At 45.5% G+C, this 19,357-nt stretch overlaps 1 protein-coding gene across 1 annotated transcript in view; it reads right to left on the reverse strand.

Moving 5' to 3' along the window:
• Positions 1 to 19,357, reverse strand: part of IRF2 (interferon regulatory factor 2) — an 86,987-nt gene that overhangs the window by 24,060 nt on the left and 43,570 nt on the right. The window contains 4 exon segments of the mRNA XM_007466517.1: positions 6,995 to 7,041; positions 7,360 to 7,536; positions 8,791 to 8,890; positions 16,069 to 16,164. Coding sequence (XP_007466579.1) covers positions 6,995 to 7,041; positions 7,360 to 7,536; positions 8,791 to 8,890; positions 16,069 to 16,155 — 411 coding nt within the window. The 5' untranslated portion in view covers positions 16,156 to 16,164.

A 19,357-nucleotide genomic window follows, 5' to 3' on the forward strand; every position in this document is an offset into this window, starting at 1 on the left:
TCTTTCCCTCAGCCCCGCACTCTGACATCCAACAGGAAGGCCTGTACTCTCCCTCCTTGGCAGCTCTGTTCCTCCACCTTTCTGATGGCCTCCGTCTCCCTGGCTTCCTCAGGGGCCCCTCCCCGCCATCACGCCCCACGTGTCATCTTGTCCCCCTTCCACCTCTTCAATTCCCCAAAAGGAACTAAGAACGTTTTAAGGTATTATGGAAAGAACTGCTCGTTTTCATGGGTTCCTTTTGCTGCCAAGTTATTATTCACTCATTCTGCTTCTAGGCTTCGTATAGAGGTAATGAGGCAGTCAGACTTGCATATATTTAAAAACCTAAATTATTCTGATTTCTCAGTTGGAGACCTCAAAAGAGTTTCACATGATCTACAGTGTAATTAGTGGCAAGTGATACTGCTATCACACTACACTTGAGAAAACTATGACTCATAGATGAAATTAGTTTTCCAAGATCACACTGCTTTTACTCTGAGGAGATACAGGAACTGAACTCACATCTTTGGTCAGGCAACATGGTCCAATTCCAGTAGCTTCTGTCTTAATAAACCCTTGGATCCTGTACTAATTCCAATGGAGATTGAGACTGAACTATTTTCAACATCGTTCTACTCCCCAGATCCCCACCTTGCCTCTTGCACTCCTGTAACGAAACAGAATACTCTACCAACGGAGACTGAGTTGGACTACTCTGAACATTGTTTTACCTCCTCCCATCCCCACTTCCAAAATAACCTGGCGATCTCCAAGTCTTCAGTGCAAACCTTCTCACTGGTTTTAGAAGGACAATATAGCAGATTGTATAGTGAAATGTAGCCAGCACCTCCCTGAAAGGTCTCCATCCAGGGTGCAGAAAAACAGGGATCTTCACTACACTCAGTTGAAATTTTTGAAATGACTAGAATAGAAAGATCAAAACCTAAACTATGTTTTTTTTTTTTTTTTTTTTTTAAAGCAAGGTACCCAAATTAAGAAAATGGGTGAATATTTCTCTACAGAACATGTACAGAGATCCTGCAGGTCATGAACGGCCTTTGCCCACAGCGTCTCCTGCTTCTCTGTGATGCCCACTCCTGCCCTGTCCCCCACCTGGCTGTACCATGACCTGGCCTGGTGAATCCTGAACTAGCCTCCTCTTTCTGTTCCCTTTCTTACTTTAGATATAGGCTCTCCTGTAAGTCATCTTGCCCCAAAGAAAACCAAAAAACAGATTGTACTTGGGTTCAGACCGCTCCACGATCTATTAACTCTGCCAAATATTTATGCCCAAGAACCTTTCTTCTCATTGTAGAATCCAAGGTTTGTTCTACAGGTTAAGGGATTTTAGGCAAAAGCAAACCAGCACAAGAGAGCGGGCAGGGGCAGGGGCAGGGGCAGGGGCAGCCTTCCTTAGACTTCTAAAATAATATTCCTTTGGTTGGTCTCAAAGCCATGCTTGCTGGAGGGGCTTGGGGGTGGGCCGAATAGAGGACAACCAAGGCCACTCATTCTGTCTCATCCTTGTGCCACAGCCCTTGTCTAGATGTCCCCTCCTTTGAGGCCAAATGTAATGGCCGCAAGACCATTTCCCATCCCCAACCTCCAGAAAGGCCCTAATTCATCTGTGCAAAGCCAGCCTCCTCAAAGCCAAATTTAAGGGCATCTCTAGGTCTCTCTACCAACAGAAATCTCAGGCTGACAGCTGGGCTTCATGAAAGTCAAAATCGGCCTGGGGAACTGCACACTCTATACCTCAGAGGCCCCGAGGCCACTGAGAACAGGAGTGCAACTGAAACAGGCTGCGGCCTCCTGCCCAGCCCTAGGAACACCTTCCTCCCTTGGAACTAGGCCGTCTTCATTCTCTTCCTCGCTGCTCCCACTGCAACTTCCCCCTTAGACTTCTTTCTTTGGCTGGCTTTTCTCCTCGTCTTCTCCTTGGGTCTCCGTGTTCATTTCACGTAGCTTCCCTCTTGGAGAAGGCATCTGTTCCCACGGCCTCCAACATCGTTCTTGGGCAAATGACCACACACCTGGAGTCCAACACTCACCCAAGCTCGGTGCCTGTCAGATCCAACTGTCCACCTTGTGTCTGCTTTAGAGGGCCCGCCTCCCCTCCTAGCCCACCACGTCCACAGGTAAACTCATCCTCTTTTCCACAAAGCATGCTCCGCTCCCAACCATCCCTCCAGGAAGCTTGAGAAGTCAGGGCCACCCCTTAGATCCACACCTGGCTTCCTCCTCTCCATTCCAACTGCCACCATCTTCATCTAAACTCTCTATCGCAGTCTCTGCCCCCATCTGCTGCTTCCCATCACGGTGAGAAAAACCTCCCTTAAATATCAACCCCTCCGTGCTCCAGAGCCTTCCCAAGGAGTTCAGCTGTGCCTTATCTCACAAAAGCATCCACGGAGGTTACTCAGCCAACCAGTTTGCAGACTGCGCTCTGATCAGTCCTCCCAAGAGCTACCAGGAGGAAAGGGAGGCACGAGAGCGGGCAGGGCAGGCCCCTCACCTGCTCCCTCCAGGGCAGCTCTGATTTCATCTCTTGAAAGTTCAGGTGGGTTGCCGGCGTGAGGCTTAAAAACTGAAGAGCCCTTGCAACCCATGGAAAGATCACTCCAGTATCAGCCCTGACAGGTGGTCGGTCATTCAGCCTGTCTTTGGACAGTGACAGGGAGCATATTGTTGCATATTCCAGCTCAAGTCACTGTGGGCGGTGAGAGCTCTATTAGAAAGTTCTGCTCAGCCAATACCTGCTTTTCTGTAACCTCCACCCAGAGGCCTGCACTCAGAACTAATAGAGATCAGTCCTAGTCTTTACCAAGTGACATTAGAGACAGTCCCTGATCATGTTTTCCATCATCACACCGATGTTTGAATCTGGAAGCACTTCACAGCTTCGAAGCACGCGTATGTCCTCTGCAAAAGATCCTCTGAGGCAGGAAGTATTAATTCCGAATCCTCCCTACCTACATGCCCCTGTTTCCCCTTGTACCCTCACTCAGGCTCTGGCTCTAATGAAGCCGGTGTCCTGACTCATCCAGCGAAGACCAGCTCTGATCTCCAGGACTTCACGTATGATCTGGTGCTGGGGAATGTCCACCAATATACTGGAGAGTCCCCCGAGGCCTGGATCAGAGCCCACAGCTTCCGAGAGGCTGAGAGGCACTGAGGGCAGTGAAAGAGCACAGGTTCTGAGGTTGGACTAACCTGGAATCAAATCCCAATTCCATAAAGTGGAGCAACTCTGGGAAAATTACTCAACATCTTTCTGCCTCCATTCCCACATATGCAAAAGAGAGAAACCCTGCCCATCACAGGAAGAACTAAATGAGATAATAATCAGAGCTGAGAACCGGGTAGGGGCTCCAGAATGTCAGCTACCACCTGGCTGCTTTATCCACCTCTGTCCTTAATGATCTTGGCCTTGTGACATTTTCTGAAACACCAATATGCTCTGATGATGTCCCATCTCGTACTGCTCACTACTGTGTTTCTTACTCTTATTTCCTTAGACAGCCAGTTACCTCCACGCAGGCAGGGCTTAGTTCAAGTAAAAGATGGCTCACTGAGTGCACAGCATATACTCCCAAAGAGAACATCAGGGGATACAGGGGCAGCATTTCTGCACATATTACATGGTCAATGAGCTTTGGGTCTCCCAGTTTCAGGGAAGCTATTTAGGAAGGAGACAAAGAGCACGGAGATAAATTGCCTGAATAGCCCAAGAACTATTCTGACAGTGGGCCTGCACGCTCTCGACGTCCTTTGCTAGTTAAAACTTCAAATAAATTAACTCTACTCCAATAAAAAAAAATTAATTAAAAAAAAGGTTAGGATTTCTTCAGGTATCTTAAAAAAATTCAACTTGAATTAAAGGAAGGTTGGGAAGAGCTTGTTTTAACAGCAAATTTTCAAACCTAGTTACTTGTATGTTACTACATACAAGACAAATTTTCTCTGCGGAAGAAACCAACCTAGTCTATCCAGTTGCGTATATATATATATATATATATATATATATATATATATACACACACACACACACATATATATACAAACAGAACAGAAAACTCAGACCTTAGGTGCTTGACAAACAATAAAAAGTAATGTATTAATAGCTCAGTAAGGATAAGGTTCTTTATATATATAATTCCAGACAACCTAGAGAACTAACTTTGAACCACTCTACAGAAACATTAACACTATGCAGTCATGAACCACAGAACTTGGGGAGCCTGCTCGCCTTATCCACGTTCTGAGGCTTCGTCATAGGACAGATGCGAGTAGATTTAAATTCAAAAGTTAGGCTGCTCTTATTTCCGATGAATCACCTGTCTTCTGCTGAAGGAACAAAGTCTCTATGAGGGCCATGTTTCGGATACTGACCATGTCTACATCAAAGGAGGATTTCTCACTGTACTCTCTGCTGGGCCCCACGTGGCTGCACCTAAGAGGAAATCTCTCACTTGCTTCCCTGGGTCAGTGTGGTGTCTGGCCATGTGGAAGACACTGCCATCGGTGATGTGACTGCAGATGTCCTTTACTTACAAGAACACCACGTGTCATCAATTCTAAGGTGCACATTCCTCACATTTCCACACCCCTGAAATGGGACCTGCCTTCTAATCAATTCTGTGTCATGATTTCACTGCAAGCAGTTTTTTCTTGCTTACAGATACATAAAATAATGGTGCATCTTCCAATCGATGGCATCTGATATTCAGTGAAGTCTGGTAGTTATGTTTGAGCAAAGCTGGTTGAAAAGTGAACATCTGTTACTCCATTTTCATTTCTCCATTAACTGAGATTGCAAAATTAAATCTGCATTCTAAACCCCCCCACTCCCTCCTCCCCATATATTACATTTATTTATGCATCTATTTAGTCAACAAATACTCATTCATCTATTCAGTGATCATATATGTATTAATTATCTGTTCTGTACCAGGCACTGAGCTAGATGCTGTGAAGCTAGTAGCAAATATGATATAGTTGTACTTAAGATTATAGCAGATTCTTCAAAATCACATATTTGTGGAAGTTACACTTTTCTGACAATAATAATAATAATACAACAATAATCAGAATGTAGGCCCTAAAAAAATCCAAACTGTGGGGAACTTGATACAACAAATAACAGGGTTTTTTCATTCCAAGAAAAAAAATAAATTTTTTTAAAGTAATCTAGGGGAAAGCTATAGGTTAAAAAAACTTAAGAGACATATCCAAAAATCACAACATGTGGACCTTATGTGGATCTTGATTCAAGTAAACAGACTGTATCAAAATTATGACACTTATGAGACAAATTGGAAATCTGAACACTGACTGGATATTTGATGTTTTTGAGGAACTACTGTTAATTTTTTCAGATGCAATAATGATACTGTGTTATTTTTAAAGAGTGTCTATCTTTTAAAGATATATACTGATGTAGTCATGAAAGAAATAAGATATTTGGAATCTGCTTTAAAATATTGAGCTGAACCATATGAAATTGTTTTTGTAAGTCAAAAATGATTGAACATCTGCAGTTTCATATTGGATGTATGGAAGTGGAGGGAGGTACTAATGAAATAAAATGGCCACGAGCTGATAAATGCTGAAACTGGGGTGACGGTCTATGAAGCATGTTTAACTCACTTGCCTCCTTCCTGTGTATAAAGTTTTTCCATAATAAAAAGTTATAACAACAACAACAAAAAAGTTATAACAAAATGAGGCCTATACTATGCTATATTTAAAATAAGTCACCAACTGAAAATACTGGAAGTGGAAACTGGAGGTCTCACTGCTAAAACACTCTAGCTAAAAAATTTACTTTCCATTGCAGGAGTAAATGTGTCTGAAACTTTAACAATTTACCTAAGTTTTCCCTCTACCTTCACAAGTCAAACTGAAGTACATATTTTTGGTATTTTTTCTGATTACTTTGACTAAGTGGCTTGCTTTTAAACATTGTACTGTCTGGGCAATTTGGTTTTTCCTTCAAGAGTTATTCTAGAGTAGAAACCAGAATGCTTGGCATCTCTTTTAAGTTCAGTTCTAAATAACCGTGTGAACTTGGCCACATGTTCCACTGCCCTTGGGTCCATGTCACTCAACTCCCTCGAGCCTCTGTTTCTTCATCTGCAAACAGGGCACAGTGAAACAGACAATCTTCTCTCTGATGGTCTATGAGTCTGGACTGTAGTGTCTGCTCTTTGCCTAGCAACTTGAGCTCACCCTCGATTTTGCATGGGATATTTGGCAGTTCTCTGGCTATTGAACAAGGGCCACCTAATCTACACACAAAGACGCTCACACTGCAGTGGGTTTCAGACTACACAGCCCACTGAAAAGCTCACCCACACAAACGCATCCCTACGGAAAACTTCTGCAAGTTATGAAAGCTGGTTCTATAGTGGAGCAGGAAAAAAACTATTGAGATCCACACGAATAGAGGGCTTGAACAGACCTCTGTCCCCAAACTAATGGCTTGTCATGGGATATATGCATACATACATACATGCATGCATACATACATTCATACATACATACTGGGTTGGCCAAAAAGTTGGCCAACACAATACATATATATAAATATAGGTAATACATTCTAATGTAAGTATATGCTATTTGATATACTTTTAAAAATATTTAATGGCCTGAAAATATACTTAATATCATCAGATAGTAGCTGGTAGCTGGAGCTTAGCTGGAACTAAGTGACATGCTGGCAACAGTTGCAGGGACTAGGTGGAGGCCTGAGACTGTCAAGCTCAGCATATGGACTTGTGAGTTCATTCATAAGTTGCTCAGGGAAGTTGGATGAAGCAGGGGATGGGTGTACTTGAGTCTACCAGTGGGTACATGCCAAAGAGGAGACGTGTAAAGCACATGAAACACAACAGCAAACGAAGCAAGATTAAATATTTCACAGAGGTCACATCGCTTATTTTTATGAGACAGAATATGAATCATTAGTACGATCACAGCTCTGGCCTCCTCTCTGGACAAAGATTACCTTGATATGCTTCACTCTGTCTTCTTTTTCTGTCTTTGGTTTCTTTCCTGTGGCAACAAAAATAGTTCTGGATTAATTCATGAAGAACAGAGAGGCATTTTCCCTAAGTTAAATTCTTTCTGAAACTCTCAATGAACTTATTGCTTTAATCTGTACATGGCCAAGATCCCAAATGCTTCTTTGACTGCTTTGCGGGGGCCCTGAGAGTCATTTTCCCCAGCCAGGTAAGAGCAGAATTATCATCCACAACGGGAACAAGGGTTGTATCCTTGCTGTGACTACAGATGTGGAAATAAAGAAATCACAAAGGCACTATAAGGTATATCAAGCGATCGTTGTGTTAGTCAGTACCTATCGTTATCTACCTTTCTTAGAAGGTCGTTCAGATAAAGGCAACATTCGGTAGACTCGGAAGGCGTTGTTTCCTTTCTTTATGCTTTTATCTTTGACTTCTTCAATGTCAGGCAGAGAGTTCATGGCGCATCGAAAATTCGCCTTCCATGTTTTTGGATCAGGTTTATCTACTCCTGGTTGATGCTTTCCTAACAAAATAGTTGAAAGAATTAAGATTAAGAAAAAGAGGGCAAAAATTATTTCTAGAGTAAAAATTTCTGGAAACAGGACTGCTGGCAGGTAGTACAGAGAACCCTTTGAATTCTAGGCCACACCTACAGTGAGCAAACCTCCTGGTTTATTTGGGGCTGAGCAGGTTCTTGGGATGCAGGAATTTTTGTTTTAAAACCCGACGGTTCCAGGCAAACTGGGACAAACTGGTCACCCTGGCTCTACGAAATAGCTTGAGAGAAAATTATAATGGTAGAGGAACGGAGAATCAGGGTAAGGAAAAGACAAAGCTAGGAGGCCAGCAGACCGACAAGCACAGGCAACTGGAAGGTCTCTTTTTCATCTGACTCTCAAACATTAAGTAAAAGTCCGTTCCTGCAAATAGCTGGCTAGTTAAATTTTGTTATAAATAAATATAATCTTGACTACCTTTGGGGGAGATAAATTTGACCCAAGTTTATACGACGCAAAACAAGTAAGTTCTATATTCCCCTGGCACACACCTGGGGAACTTCATCAGAAAACCACATTTACAGGAAATTTAAGGACTAAGTTTTCTATGGAATGGGTTGAGCATCACTTCTTTTTTTAAAAAATAAATTTGTTTGTTTGTTTGTGGCTGCACTGGGTCTTTGTTGCTGCACACAGGCTTTCTCTAGTTGTGGCGAGCAGGGCCTACTCTTCGTTGTGGTGCGCAGGCTTCTCACTGCGCTGTCTTCTCTTGTTGTGGAGCACGGGCTCTAGGCGTGCGGGCCTCAGTAGCTGTGGCTCGTGGGCTCTAGAGAGCAGGCTCAGTAGTTGTGGCGCACGGGCTTAGCTGCTCCGCGGCATGTGGGATCTTCCCATACCAGGGCTCGAACCCGTGTCCCCTGCATTAGCAGGTGGATTCTTAACCACTGCGCCACCAGGGAAGCCCGAGCATCACTTCTGAGTGAGGCAGGCTGTACCCCACGTGTACTAGATGTGCCTAGGAAGAAGTCCCAGGTTTATCAGAGCTATTTTCATGAAGTCATAGGCCAGGAGGTTTTATATATGTAGTAAAAATAAACGATAGCTAACAGTCTACAGTATAACTGAAATTTGCCAAGAGAGTAGAACTTAAACATTGTCACCAAAAAACAATGTACACTTTAAATATTTTGCAATTTAATTTGTCACTTATACCTAAAGGCATGAAAACAACCAAAAAAAAGCAACAGTGCCGGGCTCTATAAACAATGCGGGGTTAATACCTGTATGGATGGCCCAGTTTCTAAAGAGCGGTGCATCTTTTTCCACATCCCACCCATGTCTAGCTGCATGCATCCAGGGGATCTGAAAAATCTTCTTTTCCTGAAAAAAAAATAAAATAAAATAAGCACTGCAGCCCTGGGTTTCAGGCCACCATTGCAGAGGATTATAGCTAGTTCTAGCTAGTAAGATTCCCTGCTAAGTATCACTGGGTTTGCTGAGTATCTACTGTAAACCAAACCCACTTCCCCACTGGGCCCCAAACCTTGACAGTCTACCAGGTGAGATTGAGAGGCAAGTGGAGTCTGGTAGGATAAAAATAAATTCCAAGGTCAACGGTGATGATTTGGGAAATGCCAACGTGCCTCCTTTCCTTTATAGAAACACAGGTAACTGGCCATTTACTGAAATTTCTAATGCTTAGTCTTATGATCTACTCCCATCACTTGGTAAAGAGGAACTCCTTCTGCCTATGGTAAATTAAAAATTAGGCAACTCTCCAAACGAACACTCATTTTGCTACTAAAGGGAAGTTGGGGGTGTCTGAGGCCATTGTCACAGAGACTAATTATCTCAATCTGCTCACGCAGCCAACAGAAATAAAAGATTTTGTTCTAATCCCTATGTGTCTACTACCCTGCATGAAATAGCAATAAATACAAACAAAGATGTACCAATTATACGAAGATGATACTCCTTTTCTGGAGAGAAGTCCCTCAAGTACAGTTCTTCTTATAGCAGACCCTCTCCATCTCTCTTATATCCCAAGAGGTAACTCAAAATTGCTTAAAATCAATCCTGGCAAACACATGATTAGAAACCAGTGCTTTGGAAACAAAGTCACACTTGTAGTAAAACTACTTATGTGAAACTTGGTTCACTTGGCATGTTCACATGGTCTCAGTTTTGGTTTTTGCAACACCCTAACGAGCTGCGTGTATGTTATTTTTTCCACTTTACAGTTGAGGAAACTGAGAAACAGAATTAAATTTTCTAGCCAAGGAACTTATAGTAGTATCTAAATTCGTAACTGAGGTTGTGTAATCCCATATTCAGTCACTTATTCATATCACCCATTGTCTCCCAGGGTTTAGATTTAGAAGATTTCCTGTCCTACAACAGATCTGTTGACTTGGACTCCCTGGAGATTAAACCCCAGGAAAACCGTATTTTTTTAAGCTCTTAAGGTAGGTCTGATAATTTCTAGGTATGCGGATCTCTGCACAATACACTGGAGCAGGAAGGAAAATGTCAGTAGGGATTTTCCACCACTTTGGTCTCACACAATGAAAGATACAAACGGTCCCCACCGACCCAAAAGGGACTTGGCCCTCCCCACAGAACATATTGCAAAGCCTGAACTAAAAATATGTCAGAACATTTGAGATCTCCCTAGAACTGTTAAAAGGGAAAATGCTATGTATTTAAAACTTGGTCAGTAAAGAAGAACTGAAAGCGAGAGAGTTTTCATAAATCCCTCCTCGTTCACGCTATATCATCCACTGAGAGAGGGCAGGGCTTCAGGTTGGCCAGATTCAAAAGGGCAGTGATCAGAAGAGGGCTGAGTGAAACTTTATTTCTTACTGTAGATGAAAATAAGAGGGCAAAATCACTTAATGCAGTTTCTGATGTTCACATGAAAGCCAAAAACGTGCAAATGAATTTATCTCAGTGAAAGAACTTCTCCTGAACTACACAACCAGAATCTAAAGGTTTATGCTTAACGATATAGATCCTTAAAGAATCTGCTGTTGTACTTTCTTCTAGGACAAAGGAGATCTGGGGTGACACAATCTGAAATCTATCTCCTAAGACACAAAGTTGATTTTATAAGTAGATGTTTTCAAGCATTTGCGTGTTTGCAGGCACACACACACACACACACCTCCCAAAACTAGTTTCCCAGAAACCATGCTCAAACCATGAAACCACAAAAGTAATGACTGAACCTAGCAATTATCCACCATGGATCCTCTTTAAATGGGCAAAGGATGTGAATAGACCTTTTTCCAAAGAAGATAAATAAATGGCCAATGAGCACATGAAAAGGTGCTCAACATCACTAATCATCAGGCAAATGCAAATCAAAACAGCAATAAGATACCATTTCATATCCTCTAGGATGGCTAGAATTTTTTTTTTTTTGTGGTACGTGGGCCTCTCACTGTTGTGGCCTCTCCCGTTGCGGAGCACAGGCTCTGGACGCGCAGGCTCAGCGGCCATGGCTCAGGGGCCCAGCTGCTCCGCGGCACGTGGGATCCTCCCGGACTGGGGCACGAACCCGCGTCCCCTGCATCGGCGGTGGACTCTCAACCACTGCGCCACCAGGGAAGCCCCGGCTAGAATTTTTTAAAAAAATAAACAGAAAATAGTAAGTGCTGGTGAGGATGCGGAGAAACTGGAACCCTCACACATCGCTGGTGGGGATGGAAAATGGCGCAGCCATTCTGGAAATCAGCTTGGCTGTTCCTCAAAAAATTAAACACAGCGTGCACGGAAGGACTAAATGCAGCAGCGGAGCTACTCATGTTTAGATACATAGAGACCTCTGCCCACCTGCAGGCAGGAGAGAGAAGCCCGGCTCGAGTTGAGAAGACGAGATGATCTTGAGCAAATCAGAGCAAACATAGCTTGGCCCCAAACGGAAACTAGTCCTCTTATCTCCCTGTGCCTCTTCACTCCCCCAATATTTAGAAGATGTTCCGATGTCGTTTGCTATTTTTGCTTGGACTTCTTACTTTGATCCGAGATGGCCTGATATTTACACAAGCACAAGCCTGCTCTCAAAGTGCAGAGCAGGAAAAGGTCGGGGGCTACCTGATGATCTCCCAGGTTTGGGGAGGGGCCTTGGTGCCTGGTCCAGGCAGATCTCCGGTGAGAAATAAGAACGTCAATAACCAGGGTTGGGGGGGCTTCCCTGGTGGCGCAGTGGTTAAGAATCCACCTGCCAATGCAGGGGACATGCAGACCTGGTCCGGGAAGATCCCACATGCTGCGGAGCAACTAAGCCTGTGAGCCGCAACTACTGAGCCCACGAGCCACAACTACTGAAGTCCACGCACCACAACTACTGAAGCCCGTGCACCTAAAGCCTGTGCTCCACAACAAGAGAAGCCACCGTAATGAGAAGCCCGTGCACCACAACGAAGAGTAGCCCCTGCTCGCCGCGACTAGAGAAAGCCTGTGTGCAGCAACGATGACCCAACGCAGCCAGAAATAAATAAATTAAAACAAAACAAAACAAAACAAAACAAACTAGGGTGGGAATCAATTGGAGCGACGAGAAAAACGGTGAACCTGAATGCGGCCACCTCCTTCCTTCCTCAAGAAACAGCCCAGGGAAACCACAAGCAAAAATGAGGACAAATCCAGAACTGAGCTGGTCTCTTCAACAAGCCAATGGAGAGACGGAAAAAAGGGAGAGCGCACCGTTCATAGTCTGGAACCAAACACAACCTGTGCACATTCTTTGGATTCTGATTGAACAAATCAATTGTAAAAAGATATCTGGGGAATACTCAAGGCATTCTGAATATGAACAGGGCAGTAATGACATTTTAAGTGACGATTACTTACGATTACCTATAGTGGTATTGTGGCTCTATAAGAAACCTTCTTGGATCTTATAGATGTACAGTGTCAGGGAGCTGCTTTACCACACACCCCACAGATCCTTTTTAAATGTTAATGATTGTTCAATCTAGATGTGAGTTTTAAATCTAGATGGGAATTTACTGCGCTATTCTTCCTAGTCATTAGATCATTCAAGCACACTATGTCTATTTGCAAATATTCATAATAAAAAGTAACTGGCCGAAGCCACGCTCCCTTTCAAGAACTAGTTATAATATTGCTTTGCCAAACTTCCTCACCGCTCCTCCAGAGGAACCCAGAGGACCCGTTCCATCACCCTCCACCCCTCATGTATTGAAAGGAGGAGGTGGAAACAAATTTAAGGCATTAATTAACCACCTATTTGTCTCTTACTAAGAATGCACTGGGTTTGACGGTGTCCCCATTTGAGAGACACGTGACAGCTGCCAACCCAGTGTTCTTTTTTTTTTTTTTTACGGTACACGGGCCTCTCACTGTTGTGGCCTCTCCCGTTGCAAGGCACAGGCTCCGGACGCGCAGGCTCAGCAGCCATGGGCCCAGCATGTGGGATCTTCCCGGACCGGGGCACGAACCTGCGTCCCCTGCATCGACAGGCGGACTCTCAACCACTGCGCCACCAGGGAAGCCCCCCAGTGTTCTTAAGTCTAATTATCTTAACAGAACAAAAACAGAGTCACTGATGTTTCTCCCCTTCAAGTGCCCATCATTCATCCATTCATTCTCAGCACGATGTTACCTCGTGGGTGTCGGGCACGAGGCCTGGCACTGAGATTGCAGCAACAATCAAGACAGCCCTGGTGCCCGCCCTCTGGCACGGCCAGCCTGGTGTGCCTCACTGTGAGGACCGACACTCGGAACACAGCTAAGGCACAAGTGAATGACAAAGCGCCGCAGACAGCACAGGTTTTCCAGGAGTCACAACAGGCTCCAGTAGGAGAAGAGAATTTGGAATGGCCTCAAACCACTCAAAACACGAACAGGGATTCTTAGGCTTATGAATGGGCAGGAAATGACAGTAGGTCTGAGTGAAGTTTTTCTGTGGACAGACGAATGCCAGCCAGCCTAAGTTGGCAGAAACCTACAAATAGATGCCCTGGGGAGGTGTGGGTACGGAGAGGAAATGCCCTGAGGCCACCTGAGGTCTACAGGGACAGGCACGGGCTCTGTCCACATTGCGCGCTCAGGCAGCCCACAAGCTCCTGGGACAGCGCCGTCCTGAGTGGTGCCGTGTGCTGTAGCCACAGCACACCCTCCTTTCAGCCTGGCCCACACGCATCCCAGCAGAGGACAAGGGGACGGTCTCCTGTCCCTCTGTACCAGGGAAGGGAACTCACGAGCCAAGAGCCGGAGAGGGGTCAAGTGCTCACTTGCGCAAAGAGGCATCCATTCACTTTCTGGTCCTCTATCCGAAAAACACGGGCACAGTGGCCGGAGGAAAAGGTGTCTCAGTGGAGAGTACCGGTGAGGAAGCTACCCTGCGAGGATGTGTAAGTTCCCTACAGCCGTCGTAACAAACTGCCACTCACTGGGTGGCTTACCACCACAGAAACGGATTCTATCACAGTTCTGGAGGCCAGCAATCCAAAACCAAGAGGGCAGCGGGGCTGCATTCCCTTCAAAGGCTCTGAGGAGAATCCTCCCTTGCGTCTTCCAGCTTCCGGTGGTTCCAGGTGTTCTTGGCTTGTGGCTACATCACTCCAGTCTCTGCCTCCTCTTCTGTGGATGTGTGTCTCCTCCTCTGTGTCTTGTAAGGACCCTTGTCATTGGATTGGCCCAGCGGGATAATCCGGGATGATCTCATCTGCAAATCCTTATGGTAATTACACCCGCCAAGACCCTTTTTTCCAAATCAGTTCACAGCCACAAGTTCTGGGGGTCGGGATGTGGACCTATCTTTTGAGGGGGCCGCCATTCACCCTACTACAGAGTACAAGCACATCAAGCACCCACCCGGTGCAGGAGACGCAGTGACACTGTAAGTGTGCCACTGCATCAAGCCAGCCAAAACGGGTGGGTGGGTTTTAAAAAAAGAAAAAGCAAGACCAAACTTACTTCTCTTCGGAAATCAACAACATCTGCTTTCATTTCACACTCTAAATCAATAATAGGCAATGTTACTTTGTTCTTCAAAATAGAATCCTACTAAACCTACAAGCCTTGGTTTCCTTGTCTGCAAAATGGAAAAAATAACAGCATCTACCCCATAGTGGGGATTATGGGAGTGAAAGCACAATCTTGCACAGAGGAGTGTCTGCACTTCATAAGTTAGTTTTATTATGATCATTATCACTATCGTTATTCTTGTTCTTGAGGACCCTATGTCTCTTCAACTCTCCTTTGACTATCATCTCCCCTTTACTGACACCTCTGCATGCGCCCCTGCTAACCCAGCAGGACAAGGGGCAACCTGATTTCTCATGTGTTTCTTTGCAACAGGCTAATTACAAAGCCCCTCCAGGATATAAACCTAAAACACTATAGACATTGCAAGCCTGGAAAAATATATTGTTTGCCATTAGACCTTAGAATATATGACAGGTCACGTGAAGTGAGCATACGCTTTACTTAAAGTATTTCTGTTTACTTCTATCCCATCTTGTTTCAGAAGGGACTCAGATACATTCAAACACACACACTGTTACACTTAAAATAAGTGAAAAAATAGGTAAATGAGGGGAAAAGAACAAAAAGAAATAAGATTTGAGAGATATTTGAAAAAATAAAATGAGTAATATCAGTAAAAAAAAAATTATGCTGCAATATTTTGTACACTTGTTAGGAGCGGCCACAATCTGGCTCTAAGCTCTGGAGCACGTGATACAAAGGTAAAGGCTGACCTGCTAAATTATTCATCGTGTCCTTAAGATTAAAAACGCAGGGGGGAGGCAGAAGAGGAAAAAGACATTTGCTCCGAAGAACTGCAATATTCCTGGTAGTGGGAGAGCAATCTCTCTTTTGGGCCATCTTAAAGAAAGCATGATGTATTCGTTGCTTTTCTAGATTTTAACTAAATGTTTTCAGGTGGTCTTTATTTTTACATCCAATGTCTTCCTGATTCCCCCCATGAGAGGCAGGATCAACTAAACTGAGAGTTTTCAGGTTGATAAAAGTAAGGAAGTGTTTATGTATAGATAGGGGTGTAAATGATGGAATACTGCTTTTTTAGGATAGGTAGGCACACAAACAGGATTTCATGATAAAAATAAAACCATTTTTTAAGACAAAAACAAAAGTTTTCTTTACATAAAGAATACTGAAAAGAAAATCAATATGCTCCATTCCCAACAGAAAGCCCTACAGTTTCCCATGTCCTCTAATCCTCGAAAACCAGAAGCAAGAAAGGAATTTAGAGAAGGTAAAGGGTAAGAATTACTGAACAGAAATACAGCAAGAAGCTTCCCATCAACAGTCATCCACGAGACCAGAGCCTTACCTCGGGGTCGAGGCTACAGTCTGAGAGGATGATAGGTCTTCCTTGTATGATAATTTCATATTTTCACGATCCTTTTTGCTTGGTTGTTTTTTGTAAATAATAAGCATAATATTTTGAACACGAAGAACAGTTTCACTTGCGGTGATCCACAGGTACCGCCTTAGTAAGGGTCTCTCTCACACAGATACACACACCCATGTGCATCCAAGCAGACGCGCACACGCGCACTTACCTTGTTAAGCCACTTCAGCCCTGGTATTGTGTTTGAGTTGATCTGTTCTTCCAGCCATGGGCGCATGCGCATCCTCTCCACCGGCATGGTGCCCTTCTGCAGGAGAGAATCACAACATCAGGCATTTCTACTACTCACTGTCATGTCTGCACCGTGAAGTCTGATACCCCTGCCTGACCCTCTTCTATTTTCCTCTTCCTCAAAACCGCACAGCTTATGTGTACATGGGGACTGGGGGGCTCTGAGAGCTTATCAGGGGCTTTGCCCTAGAGCCGCCCGCCCCTGCTTGAGTGCGGTGCTCATTCCCCAGGGGCCATCTCGGTGGGGCGGTGGTACAGGCCACTCCTGCTCTCAGCTGAGAGTGTCCCATGACACAGAAACTCAGCCAGTCACAGGGCCCGGACACCTAACGCTAGGCTGTGTTTACGGCAGGTACCTTCAGTGTATCAGGTACTCAGAGGACCAGGGCCTGACAAATACCTTTGGGTATTATCCTTCCAAGAGCCAAGGGTGGACAGAGTAACCAAGTCATTCCTCGAGGGTATCTGGGTTACAGACGTGCAACGAAGCCCCGGCATGGGCACTTCCAAGCGCTTACGGAATCAATTCACGCGGTTCCAAGGCCTTTCACCCACTGGCCACCCCTCCTGATGTCGTCTGTCTCGCTGCAGAGTGCACCAGCCTCTAGCTCTGGCTTCAGCATCGCTCTGACGTGAAAGCATCTCTTATTTTTCTTTTTAGTACTTTTTTTTTAAGATTAATTTAATTAATTGATTGATTGATTGATTTTATTGGCTGCGTTGGGTCTTCCGTTGCTGTGCACTGGCTTTCTCTAGTTGCAGGGAGTGGGGGCTACTCTTCGTTGTGGTGCGAGGGCTTTTCATTGCAGTGGCTTCTCTTGTTGTGGAGCACAGGCTCTAGGCACGCAGGCTTCAGTAGTTGTGGCACACGAGCTTCAGTAGTTGTGGCACGTGGGCTCAAGAGCGCAGGCTCAGTAGTTGCACACGGGCTTAATTGCTCCGCGGCATGTGGGATCTTCCCGGACCAGGGCTCGAACCCGTGTCCCCTGCATTGGCAGGCGGACTCTCAACCACTGCACCACCAGGGAAGCCCGAAAGCATCTCTTCTTTGGAGTGTTCCCTCAAGGGTCTTTCCTCACTGCCATCCGCCTCCTCTGGCCTGGGGTCACCTGTCCTCCACCAGCCCACATAACACTTCTCTCCCCTCCTTCCAGATGCATTTCTAGACAGTCTTTCCCTTGTCCACCTAAATACACCCAGAGCGGGGTCACTAACACAGTGCTGTCTATCACTCATCTTCAGCCTGTTTACACGGAAGTTTAAATTCGATGCAGGATTCAAAAGCAGAGACAATGGCGACCAAGCATCCATTCCATAGGACTTCGTGCACAGTGGGACATCATCCTCTTTTCAACCCTTGGCTGCCTCATCTTTCCTTTATTCATTTTCTCCTCCAAAAATGAGCTCTGAATATTCTATTCAGATGACTTCAGGCTGAGATGGTCAAAGTCTCAGTAATCTCCTCGTCCAGCTCACAAAGGCCTTCCTGTCTCCCCTACGTGCAGCTCGCACCAGAGGGCAAGCGCCGCTAGCCGCCACCTGGGGCCCCGCCCTCTGCCTGTAGAGCCTAATTCATTTCTAGAACTAAATCCTAGCCCCTGCCTTTCCCTTGGCCCTCTGCCCCACTTCTGACCTACTCGCTGCCTCAGACACCGCCTGCCGCTGCCTCTCTGCTCCTCCTTCCTGGCCTTGCCAATCCCCAGCCGTCCTCCAAGACGCAGCCTCCGCCCTCCTCCACTACGAGCCCCCCACCTCCGACGCTCCAGTGGAAGGAATCCGTCCCCCTCCAGGCCCCACAATGCCCAGGGATCCTGTACTGCTCATTTGAAAATCGAACATTGCGACAGGGCAGCTATTCCAATGTTGTCTTTCTTCTTATCTAATAACTCTTATCTTAAATGTAAACTTTTCAGCTGTGCTCAGCCTCTCTTCCTAACCAAAGTGTAAATTCGCTGGGAGTAGGAACTCTACCTCTTCTAGGTCTTTGGCTAATGCTACAAAGCCTAAATGCGGCCGTCACCCCCGCCCCCGCCACCCCGAGATGTGCAATACAAGGACCAGGCCAGTTCTGAAGACCAGCCAAGGTGCGGTCACCATGGCAGGCTGGCCCCGTCCACTCATCTGGTGGCTTCAGGAGTGACAGGAACTGCAGGGACAGTCCAAAAGGACATGGAACGGCCCCAGGGAGCCCCCAACACAGCTGCTCTGAGTGGGTCTCAAGTTGTTCCACTCACTCACTCTTTCACCCACCCACTCAAAGATCATCTATCAAGAGTGATGTTCCAGGAATAGGAAGAAAGAAGACAGTCCCTGCCATCTAGGGACTCCCAGTCTAGCGGGAGACAGGGGAGAAGATAATTCCCACAGCCCACGGAGCATCCTGTGTCCAGGATGATAAGAGGATTTATGGAGAGTTCTGGGAGCATCAGGAAAAGCTGTCCACATTAGATGCACTGGGTAAGTGTGCACTGTAAGGGCTCTGCCCAGTCAACCCGGTCAGATCCTCCTTCTTGAGAAGACCTTAAGACACAGAAAGGGCGCAGCTAAGTCAGGGCAGTAGGAAGAGTAGCTACGTAGTGACACGCGCTTCCGAGGGGACAAGATGACAAGCTCGGCAACAGGGAAACACGCCCCTGCTTCCAATCCGTCATTATAATAACATATTCCTCCCCATTATTTTTTTATTTTTATTTTTATTTTTTTGCGGTACGCAGGCCTCTCACTGTCGCGGCCTCTCCCGTTGTGGAACACAGGCTCCGGACGCGCAGGCTCAGAGGCCATGGCTCACGGGCCCAGCCGCTCCGTGGCATGTGGGATCCTCCCAGACCGGGGCACGAACCCGTGTCCCCTGCGTCGGCAGGCGGACTCTCAACCACTGCACCACCATAGAAGCCCCCTCCCTTATTTTTTTTCACAGACAACCCATTTGGAAAAAACAGTCACCTGAAATAGTTCAAAAAGCTTTCTGTCTTTAAAACTAAAGCCTATGTGGGGAGATACAGTCAATTTTCATTATTCAAGGATTCCATCTTTGCAAATGTATATAAATATATTTATAACACCCAAATCAATCCTCAGGGTGTTTTCCTGGCCCTTCACAGACATGCACAGAGAGGTGAAAAACTTGAGTTATCCAATGCACACGCTCCCAACTAAGGTCAAACGGGTGACACTCGGCCTTCTTATTTCAGCTCTCACACTGTAAGTAT

The sequence above is a fragment of the Lipotes vexillifer genome, unplaced genomic scaffold (assembly GCF_000442215.2).
Source record: "Lipotes vexillifer unplaced genomic scaffold, Lipotes_vexillifer_v1.1 scaffold951, whole genome shotgun sequence".
NCBI classification, from domain to species: domain Eukaryota; kingdom Metazoa; phylum Chordata; class Mammalia; order Artiodactyla; family Lipotidae; genus Lipotes; species Lipotes vexillifer.